The 14,684-nt window shown below is 40.3% G+C and overlaps 1 protein-coding gene across 1 annotated transcript in view; it reads left to right on the top strand.

Annotated features, from left to right (window-relative positions):
• Positions 1–3,194: 3,194 nt before the first annotated feature.
• The window catches only part of TBX21 (T-box transcription factor 21), a 55,436-nt gene continuing 43,946 nt past the window's right edge, over positions 3,195–14,684 (top strand). The window contains exon 1 of the mRNA XM_034415606.2: positions 3,195–4,242. Coding sequence (XP_034271497.2) covers positions 3,626–4,242 — 617 coding nt within the window. The 5' untranslated portion in view covers positions 3,195–3,625. The remainder of the gene's footprint in view (positions 4,243–14,684) is intronic.

Here is a 14,684-nt window from a genome sequence, read left to right as displayed (position 1 = left end):
CTTCCTGCTGGTGATTGTGGGATGTCTGCAAGGATTTCCTGACCTAACCTTCAAAACAAATTGGTGATGAAAACAAACAGGTGATTGTGAAATCTGCTGCAGTCAAAAATGCAGGAATATCTTGACTGCTGGGACAGTCTCCCAGGCTCTCCTTATATGACTGGCAGTAGGTGCAGCTTTGTTAATTGTGGTACTTAATAACCCTTGTGATAATCCATTTCTGCAATAAAAGGGAATATTTCACTTGAACAATTTCTGTTTGATATGTAGGTCTCTGCATCATCCTCGTGTGTGTGTGTGTGTGTGTGTTTGTGTGTACAGATGTGTAGATGCTCCCACAGTGTGCTTTGATCTCAGAGAGAAACTGGGCACATGAAATGCCAAGAAACATTAATAACTTTTTAAACAGGAAAAAAGATGGGAAGGCATCTTTATAACAGGTGAGTAGAAAGGCATATTGTTAAATATGAGAAATTATTATTCAAAATATTTAAAAACAAGGATAATCTATTCACTGGTTTACCAATCTATAAAAATATACCTTTTTAATAAACATATACTATAAAAATGTTTCAAAATTATTACCAGAATCACACATATACACATACAATAGCAATGACATTTTCTTCCCTTTCCTTTCGGTCAAGCTCACTCAATCCTTCTGAAACCTTGGATGTCCACCCCCTCAAAATTGTAAAGGAAATGAAATGGAATTTTTATCCTGGCTATATCTATAATATATCAGAGTACAGATCCAGCATGCTCCTCAAAGGGCAAGGTCATTATAGAACAAACAAACAAACAAATAAAACACAGCTCTGTATTCTTTGGAAATGAGGATTTTTCAGAATTAATGCAGGAGTGAAAGGAGAAAAGTTATATATTTCTTTCAGGTTGCAAAAAGTCAGATTACTCTAGATGTAAGCATTCCTTCTCTGTGTGTGTGTGTGTGTTTGTATGTGTATGTGTGTATATGTATGAGTGTGTGAGTGCATGCACACACACATAAACAATAGGATATTTTGGTTTCCTGGAGATCAGTAAGAAAAGTAGTAAAGAGTTGTTTAGATAATCTCATTTATTTCTGTTGAAATTGAATGCTATCAATACAGGCTTCAATCCCATGCTTCCTTTTTTTTTAAATAATACTGAAATTATTACTGAGAATTATTGAGTGGAAGAAAAAAAATATCATTTTAGTGAACTGAATTTAGCTTGGCAATCAGTTTTGCAATGTTATAGACCAATCTAGAATGTACAGAATAGTTTTATGATATTACTGAGTAATTCAGGTCATTTCATTTAGACTTCTTTTGTGAGATTTTGAGTGCAAGGCTTCTCACCTAATTATATTCCAAACTTTTAAAAAAGAGTATTTTGAAATTCTTTACAGCTATGTAAATTGACTTTATCTGAAATAAGTTTTGTAATTTGGCACCAAGGCATGTCTAACCAAATCTTTGGCAATATACTGGTATAATGTACCCATAATCAGTTGTTTTGCATCTCTCCTTCCCCCAAACACCTGAATCCATTTTCTGTAATTGTGAATATTGAAAAAAAATTAAAATGTCATGGACATTGACAATGTTAATTTAAAAAGTAGTTATCACCACTTATTGCTTCAACTACTTCTAGATTGACTATTTTAAAAACTGTGCAAAAGTAAGATCCTCAAAAGGAGATGATTTTTTAAAAAACAACAACCATCTTCACATTAAAAGACTGAATTCTTTTTAAATAGGGCCAATCAAAGCATTATCAAATTAGTCTTTTTAGTATGTCTTTGATCTGACTTTCTTCAGAAGTGATGGAAAATATCGTGGAGTTCCTGATCAGTTTTAACCCCTCCCCCTCCTTTTAAATTGAAAGATAATTGGTAGCAATCTACTTGATTATTACTTGATTTTAGGGAAGGGAAAATACCTGAACAGGCTATTCTATGAGATGAAAGCTGGTCTGCAGCTTGTTGTACCTTGTACTGGATTTCATGCTGACAGGCAATGGGCACTAAATGTCAGAACAGGTTGACTAGTTGCCATATCCCCAATCTTGTGCCAGGTCATGCTATCACTAGTAAGCATGTGTATGCTTATATGTCACAAATATGCAACAATTTCAGGATAAGGACCCATTTGGCCTTATTCTGAAGGCTGTATTTTAACAATTAGGGAGGATAAAATGTCAGTGTAAGTGAAATTAAAATGTACTTATTAAAGTGATTGATATCCACATGTTTAGTCCTTTTTCCTCCCATCCCATTAAGAGTACTGTTCAGAAACAGTGTTTGGGTAGGCTCTGTGAAAGAGAACATACAGCTGAAGGCCTCCCATAGAATCTCCTTTATAATTGTATTGATATTAAAATCATTCCATTATCTATACAATGTGTACATCTTATCCCTTTCTTTCTATCCACTTGAGAGCTTTCATTTTAGAACAATATAAGTCTGAATGAGAAAGCAACTTGGAAAGTTTGTGGATTCTAACTTTTGGATAGGAGTGTAGTGTGAAGGCCTTTCTGGATTCTTGATGAGATGTTGCAACTCTTGTGGAAGAAAGGATTGTGTAGGGATTAGGCAGAGCAGGGACACGGAAAATTCAGATTCAAATCCTCATTCAGCAGCAAACCAAGGACTTTCCAATCTGTCATTGGCTGTCAACCTTGATGTTGATGTTGATATGGAGATTGAGGAGAAATCATCTAGGATGGTGGAAATCCCATGTTGGCTGGATAATTCTGGAAGTCCACAATCTTAGTTGCCAAAACTAAGAAATATCTTATTTCATTACTGCTCTTCTCTAGTGTATTAGAGAAAAGGTGGACTATAAATGTAATAAATAAACAAGTTCAGTTTGCATTGTACTATTTTTGAATGCAGAGGCAGTCCACAGCAGGACTGTGGAAAAAAGCAAAACGCACCATCCCTCGGTTAGTCGGAAGATGCAGATCAATTTTCTGCCGCTCACGATGGAAACGGGGACCAGCGGTTTGAGGGGACCCGATCACATCCATTCAAGTAATAGCGCCGCTCGCCCTTGGAGGGGAAGGCAGAGCCAGAAGGGCGGGACTTAAAAACTCTCCCCAGCCAATGGAAGAGGAGCCGTTTGTCTTTCTTTTAATAGGGGGCAGATCGAGAGCGCAGTTTTCCGAGGCAAAGAGGATGGATTGGCGGAGTAGCGAAGAAGTGATTAGTGCAGGAAAAGCTCCGCCGAGTCTTCGGAAAAGTCCTAAGGAAGAAATCCAGCGCGACTAACTGTGGTCTTGACTGCGCCGTTGCCACTATCAACCGGATCTTGACGTAGCAAAGTCGCGAAAGTTTCCTTGCGCTCTCCGTTAATGATAGCGGAGCAAGTCAGGATTTTAAGAAGAAGCAGCAGCCGTGCAATTGACTAACTGGCCTCGGTGCTTTTGCAATTGACCAGGAAAGTGTTGAAGGCGAGCGCTGATGCGCCTTTTTCAGTTTCGATGAAACTCTGAGCGCTCCAGCGCTTCCTCCGGCTTTCGACTTTCCGTCCTCTCCATCTCAAAACTTTTGTTTTGCTCTCCTCTCCCTCCCCGCTTTCCACCGCTCTACCTGCCGCCGCTCCGAACCGCGAATCTGTCCCGCGAGTCTTTTTCTTCAATGGGCGCCTTGGATTCACTCACCGGAGGACCTGCCAATCCGACCGCCGCTGCCCTCACCATGCTGAACGGGGCAGAGAGCCAAAACTTTGCCAAGGAGCCACCGGACCTCCAGGGAACCACGACCAAAGACACGGGGGGTGGGGGCGAGCTGAAAATGGGAGGCCCCCCGGACCGCTTCTACTACCCCGATCCCCCCTTGCAGGAAGGCGGCTGCAATTTAGGGCTGGCTTACGGAAGCCCAATGGTGCAAAGCGCCTTTGCGGGGACCGACCCGGCGTCTTCGAGCAGGTTTTTGGGGCCGGCAGCGAACAACTGCTCTTCCTACCGACCTCAGCCTCCCCCGCCTATCCCAGCGTCAACTGGAGCCGCTGGGAATCCTGGCTTCTCGGTCTCAGCTAGCGAGCTCTATCCCAGCGCCGGGGATCTGTATGCTAGCGCGGCCGCCGGAGAAGGCTGCTACTCAACAGCGGTCCAGCACGTGTTCTCGCGGGCTCCTCTCTATCCCGTGCCGGGCTATCAGGTCTCCGGAAAGACCCAGGTAGTCCTCAACAACTACCCGCTCTGGGCCAAGTTCCACAAGCATCAGACGGAAATGATCATTACCAAGCAGGGCAGGTAAGCCATGCGAGGAGACGCCACGCAGCCCGGCAATTGGCTGGAGCTTGGCCGCGGGGGACGGAGGGCAAACGGAGAGGGGGTGACTAGGGGCTTCGAGAAGGGGGCACGAAGGAGGAGGAGGGGGGGGGGAGAGGCCCGTGTTTCTCTTTCCACGTTTGCTGAGAACTTTTATCCCAGACGGAAGAAGAGCCCGGATGGGGAAAGTCCAGTCTCTTACAGGCACCAGCTGTCTGTGCGTGCGTTTGGCTGCAAAAACAGGTGGTTGGCTTGGCAGTTTCTCTCTTAAAGCTCACCGGGCAGGGACCCTGAGGACGAGGATGACGGTCCTGCTAATCTGCCCATATTTTTGTAACCGAGGGAGGACCAACCAGACTATCCAGCTGGCTTATTTCAAAGAGGGAGAAAGGAAGAGAACATTAAGATAAACATTTAAATATTTCAAGGGTGAATTCCCTTCCCATTTGCAGGATCCCATCAGTTTAGCTTATCATTCTGGAAGAATCAGCGCTTCCTGTAGAAACTTTTCCTAAACCTTGGTTATATGGGAAAGTTGTTTTCCAGTAACCTGATGGCTTCTAGGTAGATGATCAGAAACTTTATTTATATTCTTCCACCATCACCCTCCCCATGAAACATCCAGGTTTAATTTGCAATATTATATTGGAAACATTGCTAACAAGTTTTAGAAAGGCAAATTTGATGTGTCTCATCCACATGAACAGCTGCGTAGCGGAATGGATGAAAGGTTAAATGATGTTACTAATCTGCTGGGACCCCAAATAATTTTGTATCCCCAAGTACTAACTTACACTGATTTGCTATTATTTCTGTTTATTTACAGAGTAACTAAGGCAAGAAACTATGTAACTTTTATTTATTTATTTTTATTTTAACAAGCAATATTGCAATGGAAATTGAAAAGGGGGACAAAAAAGACATTTTGGTTCTTAGAAGAATTTGATTTAGGTGGCTTAGATTTTTTTTTATTTTAATAAGCAGTATGTCTTGAATTTTAATATTTTTCCCTCATCAGAACTTCTCAAAGTGAAAAATAGTATAAACACTATGCTATTAAAAAAAAAAAAAGCATGTAGACTGCGTGAACAAAATACCTGTGTCTCTGTGTGTGTTTGAACAGTTCTCTTTTGCTTTTTATGGGATATAATTTTTAAAATCAATTCAACTAGTACTTTAATCAATTGAAGGTTTAATTAAATGCTCTTGATAGTTTAATTCCTAGTTACAGATTTCTTTCTCTCTATTTCAGGGCATTTTTATGCTAGTTAAAAAAAGAAAGCTTTAGCTGATTAATCAGTGAGACCAATTTTAATGAGTGTCACTAAGAGTTAGAGGCACATCTGTTTATGTTTGTTTTCATGAGGCTATTTTAGTTCTGGTATGCTACTGTAAGAAGGAATTAAAATGAGATTAAAAATGAAATGTGGATTTATAGAGATATTATTAAAGATGCCCTTATCTTACAGATCCACTTATCTTAAATGGTGCTCTTATTTCTTAATTTCAGAATTACCTTATACTTCTTTCAATAACCAAAATGTGTGTTAAAAAAAAGAAATCATATTACTTTAGTAATCTATTGATTATAACTAGAAATTGTTTCATTATATCTAATTATTTGGAAAGGAACACAGCCTAATTAAATAAGGTAACTTTTGAACAGAAATATATAGGACCATTTTGTAAATGAACTAACAACAATCAGATAATAAAAACATGTTAACTGGATTGGTCACATAGTCCAGAAAAATGTTACTGATAACAGTATTGAAACTCTATTAAACCAGAGAATTTGGGTGTGTTGAATATTGGATTCTCCACATTAAATATAAAGAAAAAGAAGAAATATCAGGATGTCTTAGAAGTTTCAAACATGTAACAGTAAGAACACCATAGTTATGCAACCACTCATATCAGACATAGCATTGCAAATACAGAGAAAAATCAAAAGTATGAAAAATGCAAAGAACAAATTTCACAATACATTTCTTATAGTTGAGAAGCATGTTATTTTACATGTGGAATCTTAATTACATTTAGGCAGGCACTTCTCTATGGATCCCCTTTTTTGAAATATTACTTAATTGTCCACAGTTAGATGCCATTATTTATAAACTGCTTTAAACTATTTTGATGTTAGTAGCTTAGAGTTCCTCCAAAAAGCTCAGAGTAAGTGATGCAACTTAAACAGTGGCTACTTAAAAAAAAAAAACAACAACTTCAAAATGATGGAGAAAGCCAGTCTATGAATTGACCAAAAGTTCTTAAATCATCAAATCCTAATTTACAAAGTTCTAGTTTGTTCATTTTCCCACTTGACATAAAAAAGTGTTAAAGTTGCTTTCTTGTGGTGTTTGTGGGCACATATTTGTCAAAACACCTTTATAAATCGTGGTTAAACATGCAATTAACCAGTGATCTCCCAGCACAGAGCTAGGAAAATATCTGTTTTTTTCTCATGTGAATATATCAGCTGGCTTTTCAGCTGGGTCAAAAAAGAGATCAAATTTGATTCTTAAGATATAGTTTGATTTTACAGCGAGCAAAGACAAAGGACAATATAGACAATAAAAAAGCCAAGTATTTATGATTTCTTTATTTGAACTTGATTATGAAGAGAGAAAGTTAGTTCAGCCTTCTGATCTGTTTTCTAACTCAGATCATAATCTTTGGAATGTCTGAAGTAAGTGCTACATGGATCATTTGTAGAATTTATTTCTTTTATCCTGAGGAACTACAGAACTAATGAAGGATGTACTGCCACAAATCTCTTTTTCTAGAAATGAAGCTGTGAACATATTAACACATGAGCCCCACCTATCTCACACCATTCCTCATATTTTCTCCAGGCAATTCACTGTCAGATTAGGAAATCTTTATAAAGGTCATCATTGCCATTTTCTTTTCTTTTATTTGCCCTCTTCTCTCTGCTCATTTCTGCTCAAATTCCTCTCAACTGAGCTGCAGATCCCAAGGATCTACCTGTAGCAGAGACAGAGGAAAGGGAAGGAGAAACATCTCAACACACAGCTTAGGCCTGCCAACCGGGTCTCTTCAGTTTCTTTCTCTTCTCTTCTGAGAAGTATGAAAATAAAGAGTACAGTTATGGATTTTCATGCTCATCACTACACTTTTCTTCTCCTACATACCAACTTATTCCAGAGTTTGTCTTAAGTTGTATAGTGATCAATCCTAAGGAGAGATTGAAAATTAGGAGAAAGAAATGACATGGAAAGATGCCAAGATTCATAGACCAATAAGGTCCCCATTACCAGGCAATTTATGCCACAAAATCACACAGGCTACAATAGAAGATGATGTTGTCTCCTCCGGCCTTGGGAAAGAGAACCAGGTCTTTTAAAAGTATTGCTTTTCTGTAATGGAAAGATCTTTAATTCTTAAGTGAAGATCTAACAAGTTTCAATTATATGTCTAATTGAAGACAAATTCTCACCTCAAATTTACACGGTAGGTAGGAAATGTGACTATTGAAGTTGAAGAGTTCACATGCAAAGATGATCTTTGATCCAGAACCTTTAACCACCTGCTCCCAAATTATATACAAAATGTCTTGGCATTATTATTTACAGAATGACAAAGTTGGAAGAGACCTTGGAGGTCTTCTGGTCCAAACCCTTGCTTAAACAGGGGACCCTCTACCATCCCAGACAAATGGTACCCAATATTTTCTTAAAACCTCCAGTGTTGAAGCACCACAGCTATTGGAAGCAAGCCATCCCACTGATTAATTTTTGTCACTGTCTCTGTCATGACTTTAACATGATAGCAGTGTTCCGTATTTGAGGGGCTGCCACAGAGAGGAGAGGGGTCATGCTATTTTCTAAAGCACCCGAAGGCCAGACAAAGAATAATGGATGGAAACTGGACATTCAACCTGGAAATAAGGAGAAACTTTCTGACAGTGAGAACAATCAACCAATGGAACAGAAGTTGCCTTCGGAAGTTGTGGAAGGTTCATCACTTGAGACTTTCAAGAAGAGATTGGACTGCCATTTGTCAGAAATGGTATAGGGTCTCCTGCTTGAGGGGGGGTTGACTAGATGACCTATAAGGTCCCTTCCAACTCTGTTAATTTGTTATCTGTTATCCTCCAGACCAATGGCTGAGGCAGACTTAAATCATTCTAAGTAATCTCTCCCAGCCTATTGAAGGTTTGTCAGCGACTTCATTGTGAAGAAGTTAGGGGGTTGCACTGACTTGAAACAGAGACACAATAGAATTGGAAATGAAGACAGCAAATGCTATGTTCCTTGCCAGTTCAAATGTGGCTAAATTATAACTTAGGAACAGAGAAAAGTCTATACTAAAGTGGTTGCCTTGGGCAGTTATTTAGAGGGTACAGCAGCAAACTCTTTCTACCTATTTATATAATTTTAAATTTTAAAATATAAACTTCGTTGTATGCCACCCAGAGTCTTTTGATTGTGAAATGGGTAGTTTGTCAAATTTAGACAGTTATCTATCTAACCAGCAAAACTCTGGGCTGTGAACAACAATAGGATGTACTGCAAGGAGAGTATCTTCAAGATACATTTTTTTCTTAATTATATAAGGCTACCAGATCAGAGCAGCAAAACTCTGACAGACCATTAGAGGGCAGCAAAGAGATGTCGTTTTCTGTGCTTCTCTCTGGCCACTGGATGAGGCCTACTCATTTCATTAATGGAATATTATTTCTCCTTAAAACAGAATTCCAACCTGAAGATAATTTAGGTGAAATTCTCCCAATTGGTGTCTTGCATTTATTTATTTAGTTAGTTAGTTAAAAGTTGGCAATGGGTATGTCTGAATGGCTTTTCTTGCATTGTTGGGACAATCTCCCTATTTCCCATTGGACCAGGGGTGAAATCTAAAATTTGTTACTACCGGTTCTGTGGGCGTGGCTTGGTGGGGGAGTAATGTGACTGGGTGGACGTGGCCAACTTTTTTTTTATTATTTTTAAAAGCATTTTTTCTACAGCCTCTTTAGCTGAAGAGGTTTAAGAAAAAAATGCTTTCAGAAGCCTCTGATGATCAGCTGGAATCGCCAGAGGCATTTAAAGGCATTTTTTTTTCTACAACCTCTTCAGCTGAAGAGGTTGTAGAAAAAATGGTTTTAAAAGTAAAAAAAACAGCCTCTGATGATTGTGCAGCACAGCTGGGCATGGGGGTGGGGCGCAGGAATTTTTGCTACCGGTTCTCTGAACCATCCACCGCCATCACTACTGGATCGGGCAATCCGGTCCGAACCGGGAGCATTTCACCCCTGCATCGGACAATAAATTCCAAGGCAAAGTGCAATCATGGAGATTTCCCCCCACTGGTTTTTAATTCAGATTGCATGTATCTGTATCTTGGGGTAGTGGGCTTCAGTGAAAAAATATGTGCAATAGCAAACAATTATAGCCAACAGAACTTTTGCTGACTCCAAGAAGAGAAATTCTGAAGGACCTTAAACAGACCAAGTTAAATAAGTAATGTACAGGAAGTGGTGGGAAAAGGTCAGGCTATAACATTTTACTGCAGTTCTATCAGTCAAAATGCAGAGTAAAGGACTATCTAGTAATTCTGGTTTCTGAGACAGGAACATCTCTTCATAGACCAAAACATCCTGATAACTGCCATCACCATCATGCCTATTTGCTACCCTTTTATGACATTGTGTTTAGTTTTTAAAAATTGAAGGGTGGAAGTAGAACAGGGGGAGGAATTTCCTTTACACAAATTCTGTTTGCGCCTGTGTATAAGGTAAAGATTACACAGAAGAAAAGCTCTGTATTCTGAATAAACCAGAAAAAAAGCCCCCTTTGAAGCACAGACTTGACAAGTGGCTGGGGAGGAGAAATATGGTGCTGAACATATCAGAATTGTATTATTGTTGTTGCATATTCAGTCAGATGTTTGGGCATTTTTATTCACCTTTCCAGTTGTTCTCAAGGACCTGGGAAAGGTAGATGCTGTTCTTTGATGGTGTTCAAGGTATTGTAGCATGATGCAAACTATTCCCAAGTAAATGCCTTTTGCAACTGACTGATGGTGATTTTATCAATGCCGATGGTGTTCAATTCTAGATGTTTTGCAATTACATCCAACGGCCTATTGCTATTGGTATGATCCATGCTGCATTTGTCATAATTATTCTGTTTCTACTTATAACTCTTTGTATTTTGTGATTTTCTCCAATTCTTTTGCTTCCATTCTGCTATCTCCAAATATTGCAATGTCCACTCTCCATTTTTTGTGTTTCTCATCAACAGTTGTTAAGTCTGGGGTGTTGTGTGGCAGTTGCTTGTCTGTCTGAATTCTAAAGTCCAGAATTCACTGGACTTTAGAATTTTGGCTTTTTTATTTTCTAATACTTTTGTGGTCCCATCAGTGCTTTCCTGCAAGTCAATGTACTTCTCACAGATAAACCAATGCTTTCTTATTACGTTTTTGTCATGCTGTTGTTTGTAGTAAGCTTCTATAATATTCTTGCAGAAGCTAACTAGATAGTCCACTGTTTCTTCAGCTTCTTTGCCCATCTTCTCAACTCTAGCTTTATAAGCATCTATTAAAGCTTGGTCTTGTGCAACCAAAAATAGTCGCTCTGTCCCTTTCTTCAATTTTCTTGCTATTAGCCATCACTAGTATTGTCGTTATTTATTTGTCTATTTGTTTATTAATTAAATTTATATGGCACCCATCTCACAGAAAGTGTTTGTGTCTGCTTTGCTTGTAAGGTTTTTGGTTTATTGGTCATATAATAATTTGCTTTGTCATCCTGTTTTCTGTTCTTCATTTGGTTTTTCTTGTAGGCCAATTGGTTTCTTTGTTGTTCAGTAAGCCTTCATGGTATTCTTTGTATTATGAATTCAGTGCATCTTCTTCACCGTTAGATATTCTTCCAATGCCCTGTTTCTTCTTCAGCTGTCTGGTGTACTTCCCCACCTTGGCTCGTTGGTAAGTAGATCTGGGGATTAAGGCATGATTCATTGTCCTTATTTTTATTATGTGTAATTATTATATTATTATGTAATAATGCATTATTATTTCATTTCATGAATGGCATCAATGAGTAAAGAAGCAACATTTATTTTTTTCCTAACGTTTAGTCTACTTTTGTTTTGAGCAAATTCTCTTTGCGCGTCAACAAAGAACATGCTCCGGATATGCCTACTGTACTTATTCAGAATAGGCTATTAGAAATGATCAGCCCAATAGAATGTGGGTTGTTTAGGTTTCCTCAATCTGGCAGCATCTGGATGGGTTATTACTCTCAGAATTCCTAGAAGCACATTGGCAGGGGTGGGCTTCAGATCCTTTAGCAACGGGTTCACTGCCTCATTGCTGGGTGGGCATGGCCATGGTGGACATGGCCTAGTCGGCCCCCTGCACCATGGTGTGGGGGGGCATTTTTTTGCCCTCCTCAGGCTCCAGAGGCTTTCCTTGAGCCTCCGGGTGGGCAAAAACTGGTTCTCCTGGTATCCGGAGGCTGGAAACAGGCCCATTTCAGAACTTCCAGAACCTCCGGTAGGCCCGTTTTTTGCCCTCCCAGACCCTCCACATGGTCCCTGCACTTACCTGGAATGATGAACGGGCTGTGTGGAGACTTCTGAGAGGGGCGGGGTGGGATTAGAGGGGCAGGTGGTTGGGCATGGCCAGCAAGGGTGGCATTTGGGGGTTTGCCGAACTCCAGCGATCCTTGACTAGAGGATCGCCCAAACCCTGCCGAACCCCCAGGAGCCACCCCTGCACATTGGTCTGGAATAGCATCTGACTGGAAAGTTTTAAGATTGATTATTGATTAAGATAATGTTTTGCTGGTTTTTTATGGCTTCACTAGATGAAGGGCCATTTCTGAGCATAATTTAATGAGCTGCTACCTAGTTTAAAACTACCATATAGTTTGGATATACTACCTTCTTCCACACATGTTTGCTTATTCAATAAAATAATTTTCTAAGGCTTTATTATGAATGGTTAATTTAGAAATAGCAATAAGAGGAAGGGATTTGTTAGTGATAGCATTCTGTTTTCCCTCCTCAATACCTGGTGTGTGACTTTTGGGAGGCAGGATAAATAGCTCTGTTTAGGAATCTAGCTATTATTTTTTTCATTTCATTTACTGCTTGTTCATTATTATTTTATTATTACCCATGTTTCCCCAAAAATTGGCCCCCAAAATAAACACTACGGCTTATTTTCAGAAGGCATCTTATTTTTTTCCCATGTGCGGGAGGCCCACTTCTTCTGCTTGCTCTTATGTATGCCCTGAACTGGCTTACCTAAGGGCCTCCCATGCCCTGACACCTGCCTCACCTTGCAGCAATGGCTCTAGCAGCCCTGTCCAGCAGAATCTCATGTGGCCGTTGATCCACTTCTTTGCAGCCACAATAGGGAAGGAGACCGAGTGACATGTCAATGCCACAACCACAAATGAGGTGGGGGGTGGAGCTGTCCTACGTGCCCCACACCAGCTTACCTTAGGGCTCCCGTAGTCTGGCCATCTACATCCCGATACCTGCCTCACCTCACGGTCGTACCACATCAAACAACCAGATTTAATGGGTGGACGGCTGGCTGTGCAGGCTCAAGAGGGGCTTATTTTGGGGGTAAGCTTAGACACACATACAGAGGTGGTATTCAGCTGGTTCGGAGTAGTTCTGACAAACCAGTAGCGGAAATTTTGAGTAGTTCAGAGAACCGGCAAATACCACCTCTGGCTGGCGCTGCCCTTGCCTACTTGCCGCTCACCCCACCTGCCCGCTCGCCCTGCCCACCCAGTCACCCCACCCCGCCCTGCCCCACCCTATATCTCTTGCCTTTGACATATGATCCAGCTAATTTCCACGCCTTGCCTCCACGCCTCACCCGCTTTGCTCACTAAAGGTAAGCATGCCGCCTGCTCACTGTTTGCCTCAGCTGGGTTGGGGAATGAGCCAATCTCCTGCTCTGGCCTTGCCCCGGGCCCCTGCCCACATGCGACCACCCCATTTGGCCTCAAACTACGCCCCCACCAGGCCGAAGTAATTTATTGAGCCTGCAGCCTACCATGCTAGGCCAAAGGGCCATGGGGAGGGCTTTGGGCACAGGAGGGCCGAAGCACTTTGGAATGGACCGAATGGTTCTTCTGCAGCCGCTTCTTCCATCCCTTGCTGAGCCTCGGTCGCTCGTGGACACACTGTATGTGCTCTCCAGGTTGGCAGCTGCTTCTCTCCTCTGCTGCTCTTGCTGGGAGAATGTCTTGTGAGCCACCGGTTTTCTCTAAATCCCATCCAGAAAGCGCTGTGGCTGAGAGAAACAGCATTCAACATGGCTGCTGCTTCTCTGTGCCGCAGCGCTTTTCGGATGGGACTTAGAGGAAGGCGGCAGCTCACAGCTGCTAAGTTGCACAACACCCTCTCCCAGCAGTATGGAGAGAAGCAGCCATTGCCACAGAGAGCAGAGATGGAGGGGAGCAGGCCCCAAAAGGCTGCTCAGTTGAGCCACGCCGTGTTGCAGAAGCTACACATGCGTGGAAGCTTCTGCATGCGCACATGTATGGAAGCCGTGCATGCACGCATGCACGTGCTCACATTTTGGGTGAAACGGTGGTGGAATTATTTGAAACCCACCACTGCACACATGTAAAAACATGCTATGGCTTATTTTCAGGATAGGTCTTATTTTGGGGGGTAATGCATATTAAGCAGGGTTGATTGTTTTGCTTTTCTGAATTTTTGATATACAGTATACCTTGAGATTTCAGTCATTTATAAATCTACATACAATTTTTCATTATTATTTTTATGATTATTAATTTGGGTTTATTGTTTTATTTTTTCTGAGTTTGTGCTAAGTAGTATGTCTTGTGCTTTCAGCCACTTATAAATTCAGGTATAATTATTCCATAACGTTATTTCATGTTTAGTTATGACTATTGGAAAATGATATTAATTTCTCATTTTTAAATCTACCAATATGAAGAGTTTTCTGGATAGATGATAAGGTTATAATAAGTCCTGAAACTAATCAAGGATCAGAATATCTAATTTGAGCGTCTTATTTTCTTAAAATGTGTAACTACTAAATAAAATTCTTTGAAAAATATTCAGGATTCATTTTTTCTTACTCATAAATAATTATTGTTCAGTTATTCCCATGCATATAAGTGTTTGGAAGGTACACTATCACATAAAAGAGCTTTCTGGAAATAATTGGTCCCAACATCATTTTTAAAAAATTGCCACTGATTTTAGGGCAAACTTATCATTCAATGAAGTTGATAAAAGCATTTATTTAAATTGCAACATTAACTCAATTAAGTGCATTCTTTTTGTAAATAAATGAAACAGAATCCTGGATGCTTTGTTATATGTAGCAAAATTAGTTAGACTATTTTTATAGCAGTACTTTAAAAAACTCTAGAAGCATGGAATTTTAATCACCTCTGAAAAAGT

The sequence above is a fragment of the Pantherophis guttatus genome, chromosome 4, assembly GCF_059756535.1.
Source record: "Pantherophis guttatus breed Tessera chromosome 4, ASM5975653v1, whole genome shotgun sequence".
Taxonomy (NCBI): Eukaryota; Metazoa; Chordata; class Lepidosauria; order Squamata; family Colubridae; genus Pantherophis; species Pantherophis guttatus.
The sequence above is the reverse complement of the archived record's forward strand: the minus strand, read 5'-3'. Positions and strand labels throughout refer to the sequence as shown.